Source organism: Lagopus muta, chromosome 1, assembly GCF_023343835.1.
Source record: "Lagopus muta isolate bLagMut1 chromosome 1, bLagMut1 primary, whole genome shotgun sequence".
In the NCBI taxonomy this organism is placed as follows: Eukaryota; Metazoa; Chordata; class Aves; order Galliformes; family Phasianidae; genus Lagopus; species Lagopus muta.
In genome coordinates, this window is record NC_064433.1 from 71,257,273 (window position 1) to 71,267,957 (window position 10,685).

A 10,685-nucleotide genomic window follows, 5' to 3' on the forward strand; every position below is an offset into this window, starting at 1 on the left:
ATTTCAAGTGACCTAGGGAGGCCCTGGGTTAGCTTTGCATCAAAAGCATTCAACTTTTTCTGGTATGCGTTGATGTGAAAGGAGGCAAAACGCGGTATTCCTGAAGGATTGCTGGTACTATTTCTTCAGATGTGGTGGTGCGCAGATTGCGGTCTCAGCACTCTATGCAGTTTCAAAGTGGCTGGGAAGACTCAATTCTGTCTTCAAAACTTAAAAGGCAAAAGAAAGCAAACAATAGCAGACAACCAATATCTGATTAGCCCACTTTGAGGAAAAAAGTCTGTTCCAATCTTTCTCCTTCGCTTCCCATCATCTTGGTGGTTGTGCCAACCTGTTGCTCTATTCAACCCAACTTTGTATGCCAAATAACTGGTTGACTGGCTTTGTTTCTCTGTAACACAGTCTATGCTTATTATTGTCCTGGCGGCATAAAAACGGATCCCTAGGAATAAACCGCGGCCCTCTGTCAGCCGACAAGAAGCGCTTCATCTTTTTTCTGCCCTACTGTTCTACACCGCCCCACTCAGGGGACAAGCTTGGGCAAGGGAAACTTTGTTTTGTCTGCCCTAGCTTGCAGCAAAAGGGCCGGGGCTCGCGGGCTGGGCGGGCCGAGCAAAAGGGGAAGGCCAGCTCGTGCAGCAGCGCAGCCGAGCAGGCGCCGGGCCGGGCACTGACGGCCCTAGGGCCTCCTGGGAAATGGAGTTCTCCCTCGGAGCCGTGGGCGCCGCTTCAGAGCTCCTCCTCGCGCGGCCTGCTGGAGACTCGTAGTTCGTCGTGCTCCGACCTCCGCGGCAGCCGATAGCGGCGGCGCGGGACAGGACTACCCTTCCCAGCGAGCACCGCTCCTCCGCGGCTCCGGTCGTAAACAAACGGCGCGGAGCGGGATGGCGGCGGCTGCGGGACGGTGAGCGTCGGCGTTGCGAGCAGCTGCGAGGCGCGGGCGGCTGGCTTCTGTGCGCTCTGCGTGGGTCTGCAGGGGCTGGCGGGGCACATGGATGACAGCAAGGTAAGGGCCCGTCCCTGCGTGTTAGTGCCGGGGAGAGAAAGCAGCTGGGCTTCCTCGGAGGCCGCGTCCTTTTTCAGAGGCGGGTGGCAGAGCTGCACAAACCCCGGTGGATGTTTCAGCTGGCTGCGGTGGCGGTTGTGGGTATCGGTGTTGTGCCTGAGAGCAATGAGAGTCCCCAGGAATCGGGCAGGTGGAAGTGCAGTCAGGTAGGCCGTGGGATGGGGTAATTTGCACAGAATCACTGAGTATCCCGAGTTGGAAGGAGCTTGCCAAGGTCACAGAGTCCGACTCCTGGCTCCGTGTGGTTTATCCGTGTTTACGGATTTGTCAAGAATCACTTATGTCAACAAAATGCTTACAATCGTGTGGGTGAACTGAATGAAACAGTATGTATGGTCAGGCACTAATTCAGAAGATACAGAAAGCTTAATTCTGGAGGTGTATATCGCTACTTCTCCTAGAATTAATTTCTTTATAACAGGCAATCTTCAGATTTTTCTTTTTTTTTTTTTTTTTAATACAATCATTGTTTCATGAGGTCTCACTAATCTGCTTCTCTTGAAAAAGTTGTTGGACATATTGACTAAATAAACTTTACATTGGCACCCAATCAGTAACACAGGTGTTTGCTCTTTTTTTCCTTAGAAAAACTCATGTAAAATGAAGAAAAGAATATGCAAAGTGGGATTTTTCCTTTTCTTCTCTTCAGTCTCAAACACATTTTCATAATATGATGTCTTTATGTAATGCCTACCACTGAGATATTTTTAAGGATGACGACTCTGAAAAGCAGTGCTGCCCAGAACTACTGGATGTGACTGTCAGTAAGGAAAAGAGCAAACTGTATTTCTGTCAGCAGGTTTTCCCTTAGATAATACTCTTGGGTGATTTCAGATCCCCATATCTTCTACTGGAAAATGTTGGTGTTTTTCAGTAAGTGCCTGCTGCTCTGAAAAAAATTTCGCTGTTATTTTGTAGAGCTGCAATTACTTTCAGAACAAATTTACGAGGCTTAAGAGTTTGATGGCTCCACTGAAGAGATCCCCTTTCTGTTGGGAGGGTACTTCCCATTTTATGTTGCTATGTGAGAATGAAGCAAGCACTGTTTATACTTCATTTTATAGCCAGCATGATCTGCCAGCTCAAGCCAGCATGTCCTTGAAGCCTTTTAAAGCTTCCACCTAATCATATTTTCCTCATTGTTGGAAGGGCTGGACTGTGTAATCTGAGAGTCTTATCGTGGAAGTGAATGATTTGACTGTGAAAGGAATTTTCCTGTATAAGCTGAGGTAAATAAATTACATCAGCAGTGAGGTAACCATTCTATAGCTACATCCACCCATGTTCAGAGTTTCTGTTTGTCTGTGTAAAAAATTGGGAATTGCAAGCTGTACATTTTCTCTAATTCTTAGTGCTCTATCACAGAAACAGAATGGTTGAGGTTGGAAGGGACCACTTGGGATAAACTAGGTCCAACTCCCTTGCTTCAAGCAGGGTCACCCAGAGTAGACTGCCCAGGGTCACATCCATGTGGGTTTTGAATATCTCTGTAGAAAGAGATATGGGCTTCTTGTTCCAGTGCTCTGCCACCCTCACAGTGAAGAAGTTTTTTCTCATTTGCAGGTGAAACGATCTGTGTTTCAGCTTGAGCCCATTGCCTCTTGTCGTATTGCCAGTCACAAAAGGAAACAGCCTGACCACATTCTCTTGATACTTTCCCTTAAGATATTTGTACACATTAGCAAGATCCCCCTTCAGTCTTCTCCAGGCTGTACAGTCTCAGGTCTCTCAGCTTTTCCTCATACAGGAGGTTCTCCAAGCCCCTAACCATCTGGACCCTCTCCAGTAGTTCCCTGTCTTTCTTGAACTGAGGAGCCCAGAGCTGGACACAGTACTCCAGATGTGGCCTCATCTGGAGGGAGGGATCACTTGCCTCAACCTGCTTTTCATGCTCTCTTTAATGTGCCCCAGGATACCATTGGCCTTCTTGAGCACCGGGGGCACACTGCTTGGCATGGGGCATAACGTTTGCATGATCAGCCTGCTGTCCACCAGTACTCCCAGGTCCTTCTCTACAGGGTTACTTTCCAATAGATGAGACCCTATAATTTAGCCTTATCTGGTTTAAGAGGTCCTTAGAGGAATAGGTCAGCCATATTATATTCCTCAAAATGAGAAAGGCCACAAGGATGATTAGGGGCCTGGGGCAACTCCAGTGCCAAGGAAAGCTGAGAGACATTGGACTCTTCAGACTGGAGTAGGCATTTATAAACATCACTGTTTATAAACATCTAAAATGTGAGAGTCAAGTTGATGGGGGGGAAAGGGACTCATCTCGGCTATGTGCAGCAATAGAACAGGAGGCAATGGGCAGAAATGAACACAGGAAGTTCTGAGCAAACACAAGGAAGAATTTATTTACTGTGAGAGTGGCAGAGCACTGTAACAGGCTGCCCAGAGAGGTTGTGGGGTCTCCTTCTCTGGAGATATTCACGACCTGTCTAGGTGCTTTATTTTGTGGCCTGATTTTGGAAACATGCATTTGTAGGGGGTTTGGACCAGAGGTCCCTTCCAACCCCTAAAATTATTTGACTGTATGAAGAATTAAAGAGAGAGGCAGAAAATAGAAGCATCAGATCTAGAAAACTTCATTCATGTTCAAGTTTAAAAGGATATTTTGAAATTAATAAAAAATAAACAACAGCAGAAAACCCCAGAAGCTAAAGTATGACCCTCTCTGCTAGAGATTATCTTAATAAATTAATCACTTTGTATAGGGAGACCTTTTGGATTAATTTCTATTGGTATACTTGCTTAAGGTGTATAAATTGCTTGCTCCCTTAGTATCTTACATTTTTGGATCATTATCAGATGCTTGCTCAGTATGATTCAGGTTACTGAGTGTGCCAGTGAAAGCTAACTAACTAATCTGTGCAAAGTGCATAAAATATTGTGCAATGGAAGAATGCTGAGAGTACTTTCTGGATGGGTTCTATACTACAACCTCATGTGATGTACTGTTACTTAGCAGACTGAGTAACTTTATTGTAACTAACTTAATTTGACTATTTATTTTGAAAAAAATGTTTGCAAGCATCAGTGGATTATTTTTCCTTTCTACTGCAGTGAATGCAGTTTAGGCTTTATTTTGTTCCTTCCCAATCATTTTTGTGGTTTTCTATAATTTCTGCATACGATCACCATTTAGATTCTGCAGACCTATACTACTAATACATACAAGAGTCTGCTGAATATGATGTCTTGAGTTGGATCTAAAGCGTTGGCTGGTATAGCACTTAGGAGCTATTTATTTGTCTGTGAATGAGCCAAGAGCTGCTGGAAGGTACTGAGCTGGTCAGCACTGAAGAAAAAAATGTAGCATTGTTTTAACTTTCCAGATTATCCAGTTCCTGCATATGTGACAGGCCAGCATTATCCCAAGTAGCTCAGTTCCTTGGGCAGGTGAATGGTAGTAGCCATAAAAAATATCTCCTTCCCATGGAGGGCTTCTCTGTGACACATTCTGGCCATTCATCTGCAGACATCTGCTGAAACTCTTTTTGCAATAATAATAATAATAATAATAAGCCCAAAATCTGATGGCTGTTTCTGTGTCAGGGCAGATAATTGAAGCTGTTTCCAGTTCCAGGTCGAATAATTTTGTACTCAAACACTGTTAGCCAAAGAGTGATGTTACAGTGTAAGTGCTGTATCAGAAAGGGAGATAAGCTGTGTTCTGAATTCTGATTGAACTGAAATATGGACGTGGATGAATTTCTGACAGATGCGTGTCATTATTAACATTTCTGTGACAAATTTTATCAGTAATATTGTTCTAGGTCCTGATGGCGTGTAACTCCCTGAGAAAACAAATCCCCACTAGTCCCTATCCTTTTATAAACTCCAGGGGAATACAGAGGGAAGACAGTACATTTGTTTGCTTGTTTTTTGTTGGTTCTCTGCCATGCTGAGCATCAGCTGGAATTTCTGTTTTGTTTTTTTTCTGTCACATCAGCATAGTGACTGACTAGGTAAACGTAACTAAGGATCTGGTAATGGGATGCCAATGAAGCATTTATCAGGCTTTTTGTTGTTGTTGTTTTTTCCCCAGCTGGGTTGCTTAAGGTTACAGGAGGAGCTTCCAAATATTGGTAAAGAAAAATGACTAAGGATGAAGGATTTGGTTAAATCACTTATTAAATTAGCTGTTGTGGGTGACTCTAATTACATGGTGCCGTGGAGACAATATGAATCCTTTGGGATTGTGTGAAGGCAGACGATTAGCGTCCAACTGCTGAAAGAGTTAGAAGTGGAGGAAGCTCTTCATTATTTCCCCAGTCCTGGTGGTAAGAGCCCTAGCAAACAGTGACCTACAGGGTGCAATCCGTTCTCATGTGAGGGAAGAGATGTGCTTCTCATGCTCAAAAAAGGGCAGTCACCTTTCTTTAGCTGGTGCTGCTGCTTCCCTTGGCCATGGCTGGTTAGCTTTATACAACTTTGGTGGCTTGCTGTGTAATCAGATGAGTGCTGAGGAGATTAAAGTTAAGATTTGGAAATCCCCAAATTTGAGCAAAGGGAACAACAAATGTAGCAGATGTTGCTTTGTGTCTTGGACCAGACTGTCTTGTTGTAGAGCTTGAAGTGTAATGTTTTCCCACATGCACTAACTGAAAAACAGTATCTGAGCTTAAAAGATTTTAGGAAGTGCATTGTGGAATAAATGAATCGTTCAATCTGTATTCTGTAGTTCAAATGTAAAAGACTGGATTTTTGTTTGCTTTTCTGAATGTGTTATGTTTGTTCCATTATCGCTAGATGTCCATTAAGTACTTTCTCTATTTGATTCTGAGGGGCAGCTACTCCTGAATAAATTAGGAGAGGCAATGTACAAAAGGGTACATTATGTTGGCATGTGATTGTTGACTTGCTTTCCAAAGAAAGAATAGGCTCGATTGTATGATCTGTTTTTTCATTCTAGCACATCAGTTCACTATGTTATTGTTTTTATTGCAGCTTGCTAAGTTTATAGAACAAATGACTTCTTTGAATGTTGAAGCTGACTTATTTAGCAGCGTTATACAGTAGAAAGTGTCTTTTTTTCTTTATGAACTCTGATATTTTGAGCAGTGTCTTTTAGGAAGAAGTAGTTTATACACAGTGTGGTGAATCATTGGCTGGCATTGAAATTCGTATATATAGGTGTGTTAGGTGTGTTTCTCCACACCCTCTCCAGTCAAACAGTGTGGTCAGAATGCAAATAGTGAGAAATTCTTACTTCCCCTCACTTGAGAGGGGAAATGGAACTTGTGACTGAAGTCATGGCCTTATGGCCAGTGTGCTGAGTTTCATGCCGTATTTAAAAGGCTTTCATAGGCCACGTTCCCATAATAAGAGTAATATATTTGGGTGGGGAGGCACAGAGTAAACTTTAAGGAAACTATTTCTTTTGTATTTGTAGGAAGAGGTGCTTTCAGACCTGTAAAATGGGACCACGAAGGAAAGGACAGAATGATTCCAAAACTGTCAGTGGTTAGGGCCAGAAGTTATGTGGTTACTTTTCTGCAAAGGAAATATAAATTAGACAGTGGCAGAAATTACTGTTGGGATGGGTTGCATGAGAAGAGAGTTTTCCAAGTTGTGTCAAACTGTTTCAGATGTAAATATGAAGTGGTTCGGTACAGCTCAAATGGAGGCAGCAGAGGGCAGAGGTAGGACTGAGTGGAATTGAATCTCCTATTTAATAAAAAAAATACTCAGAAGGTTCCTTTGAAATAAATCAAGACAGAGGAATTTCAGATGAGGTGCAGATAATTTGGAGATTTTAATCTTCAGAATAGGCTGAAAATCCTGTCATTTTATTGCAGCAAAACAAAGCTTTGGTTTGTATTGATATAAATCTTGTTTTGTTTTTATTCAAATTTGAAGTGTAAAATTCCATATTAACGTCTTCTTGAGCTGGCACGTACTAAGGCAGGGGTTGCTAATAATACTAAAACAATTTGGCTAGAAATCATCTCTTTCCCTCCTAGATGTTTCAGATATCCTCCTAGAAATCTGTTGTCCTGTGTCTGGTTTAGGGCTCTGCAGGAAAAGGGAGATACAGAGCTGCTGAAGAGAGGGCCGGAAGAAGCAATGAGTGAGTGACAGAGCACTGACACAGGTTGCCCAGAGTTGTGGTGGAGGATCCATACTCAGAAACTGTCTGGATGTGATCCTGAGCACCCTGAGCTTTGGTGTTGAGCCAGATGAACCCAAGAGGTTCCTTCTCGCCTCAGCCATTCTATGTGTCTGGGATATTGCTCCTCCAATTTGGCAATTAGTAACATTTGCAGTAGGACTAATTAAGAACTGATGCAATATCAAATCTAACCCCTTTATTTGCTACATTCAAAGCTTTGTACATCAGCCTCTGAAACGAGCTACATCTTCTTTCCTCTAGTGCTCTAGAATTGGTCCAGGTATGTGTGAGTTTTTCTGCTTGAGACAGCTACAGGCACGGTTACATGGCTTCAGCTTTCTCTTTGCAGAACATCATCATCTTTAGTTGTGCCTTTCATTTTCAGGTGGTTGGAGGCAAAGTAAAGAAACCAGGGAAGCGAGGTCGTAAACCAGCCAAAATAGACTTGAAGGCAAAACTTGAAAGAAGTCGTCAGAGTGCAAGAGAGTGCAGAGCCAGGAAGAAGCTGAGGTACCAGTACCTGGAAGAGCTGGTTTCAAGCCGAGAGCGAGCCATCTGTGCTCTCAGAGAAGAGCTTGAAATGGTATGAAATCATCACTTAACCTGACCTTCAGTATTATTTGGGGCCTACCATTGTGGGCTTTTGTGAAATTGCATTAACTAAAGTGAGAGTGGGATTTGGCTAGCCATAGACTATTAAAACATCCTTAACAGATGCACTCAGCTGCTTGCCTACTTTGCTTGATGAATATGAACATCATGCTGTAAGTTATCTGCTGGTTAGCTTAGAAGTAAGCTAAGAAAGCACCATTGCATATGACTGTTTTATGGGTTTGTTAATCAAGAATTTTAGATGAGGGAGTTAGGAACAAGGCAGATGTCCTTTAATTCTGCCTTGCACAATCAGGAAGGACCTCTTAATAGTCAGTCAGCCCCAGAGTCATGTGAAATATTTCTTTTTAATAGGCCATGAACTGGAACGGTATTCTGGCATGTTAACAGCAAGAAAATGCACAAAGTGTTCCATGTTGTTTAATAATTACAGTATTGTGTCTAGCTCTGCCATCGAGTAGCAGCTTATTGACTGAAACAGGACTTACTGAAGCCAGGTATGCAACCAGGGACACATGCTTAGCTCGTTTGTACTCTGCAGTTTTGTAAAAGGCTTCAGTCCAGTCAATTCAAACCTTAAACGAATATATTGAAAGGTAAAGATTACAGTTTTGTTTAGACTGCTAATGTGATCCTGGCAGTTTGCTAATGCTTAACATGTTTGTGTATTTCAGTACAAGCAGTGGTGCATGGCAATGGACCAGGGGAAAATCCCCTCTGAAATAAAAGCCTTACTAACAGGAGAGGAGCAGGGCAAAGCACAGCAGAACTCAGCCAAACTCACCAAGGCTGGGAAGGCAGAACCAAACAGCAGCAATCCTTGTAAGTATCCGACTATAATTAATTCCTATTTCATTACATCTTTCATAGTGTAGGAGGATGGCTGTGGTGTAGGAAGAAACATAAGGATGTACTCTTGGGCACAAATAGTTGATTGAAGCAAAGGGTTTAGTGGGTGGTACAAAGATTCTGTGTAATGTTTACATGGACAACACAGAAATCATACTAGTTAGGAAGCTGGGTAGTTATTTTAAAAATAGACTCAATCCTTGTGTTTCAGTAAGGCCTGTGAAGGCCTGAGACCATAATCTACTACATTTTTTGTTTTCCTAATGTGAGGGAAATTGAATACCTAACATAATTTAATTTTTAAAACTTGATCAAGAAAACATTATTCTAGCTGCAGCCACTCAAAAATGAGAAGTGCTGAACTTGTGATTTCCAGTGGAGTTTTTTTTTTCTGCCTCATTTGTGCTTGTCAGTAGAATAAAATAAGATTCTTCTGGGGATTGGAAGATGACTTTGTTACATGATCTTTCATTTTGCTGATACATGCGTGCAAAGGACCAAGTCAAGGTAGCACAGGCAATTCTGTATCTCCTATTTTCTAGTCTTTTAATATTTCGTGCTACAGATTAAATTACCATTTACATCTTTCTAGCTTTGCTTTTAAGAAACAGTGCAGAAACCACATTTGTCACTGTAACAGTCTTTCCCTCTGGTGCATCATTCACAGGAGTGAAATGCAGAACCTTCTGCACTACAGCAGAGATAGCTTGGTTGCTAGCAGAAGAATGCTGTTATTGGAGAAGTGGATGCATCCCTGGGTCCAGGTTGAAGGATGCCAGTCTGCTGTCTGCTCTTCGATCCTCCCCATGTGAAACTCTTTGCTTGTGGTATTCTTAAACCTGCATGGAGTGGGGCTTCTGGGGTAATAGGTGTTTGTGTTAAGTGGAGCCTTGTTCTTCCTTTCTCTACACCTCACCCCCAAAAAATACAGCTATGTATTTAAAGCTATGTAGCTTTTGGACATTCTTAGTAAGAGATGAGGGCTGCTTTTGTGTTAGAGGCATGAGACTAGAATTAGACTGGCTTTGCGGTCAGTAGTCACGTGGTTGGTAACCATCATGGGAGTCTCAGAGGTTCCGTACAATAAAAGCTGGAGAAAGACCTTGTAACAGCTTTGCTAAAGTTAAATAGAATGCTGCAAGATGAGGAAAAAGAGTCTCATCAAGTTTTCAGTAAAAAGTTTTCTAGCAAAGTAACTTGCAACCTGACTAGAAGTGTTGTTTTCCGCATCATTTATAACACTAAATGTCTTTTATGTTAATCAGTTCTTAAAGAAGTACTACATATATTCTCTGCTTCTGCCAATGTATTTTTCACAGGATTAGCCTCAGTAAGACAGTCAAAGCCGACACCGTACTTACAGCAGCGGAACAGCTGCCACCAATTGTGCCCTGCTATTTTCTTGTATCTACCTAAAATTTGAGCCCAGGTATCTTCTTAGGCTGTGATGTGATGTGAGCTCCGCTGTGAGTTCCCAGCCAAAGATAATACCAAGAACTGATAAATGGAAAAACAAGTTGCGTCAGTTCAGTCTTATCAAAACAGAGGTGAGGGCAAAAGTTTTGTGGACAGATTTACGTATTTAAGACACTGACAGATGACCTGTTCCTTCATTTAGACTACACTTTCTTCTGCATATGCTCTTTTGTGTGTGTGTGATGAAATACAAAGAGTGGAGCTCCCAGGATTTTCAATGGGCCTTCTGCTTTGCTTGTACTCTGTTATGTTTGTGACAGTGTCTTTCTCTGTATTTTATAAGATGCATGGAGAAAAATGTCATTTTATATTTTCTTCTTTGTTTCATAAAATAAATATTGTAATGAATGACTTTGCTAGACTGAATGTTGCATTCTTTTTATTGAACTAATAATGTCTGTTTGGAATTATCTTCAATTAGTCAAAAGCACTGAAAATAATGAAGTGTCATATTTCATTGTACAACACACGGTTCTTTTCAGAATTTCATTCTGAGTACTTGTATTAATCCTTAAAGCGTGGTTTTCTCTAGACCTACCACACGTGTACTTAGTTAGCAGTTTC

The 10,685-nt window shown here is 42.0% G+C and overlaps 1 protein-coding gene across 1 annotated transcript; it reads left to right on the forward strand.

Moving 5' to 3' along the window:
- Positions 1 to 774: 774 nt before the first annotated feature.
- Positions 775 to 10,473, forward strand: CREBL2 (cAMP responsive element binding protein like 2). Its single transcript, XM_048962426.1, has 4 exons — positions 775 to 1,006; positions 7,570 to 7,767; positions 8,471 to 8,618; positions 9,313 to 10,473. Coding segments are annotated over exons 1-4 (363 nt in total). The 5' UTR covers positions 775 to 991; the 3' UTR covers positions 9,315 to 10,473.
- Positions 10,474 to 10,685: the final 212 nt, after the last annotated feature.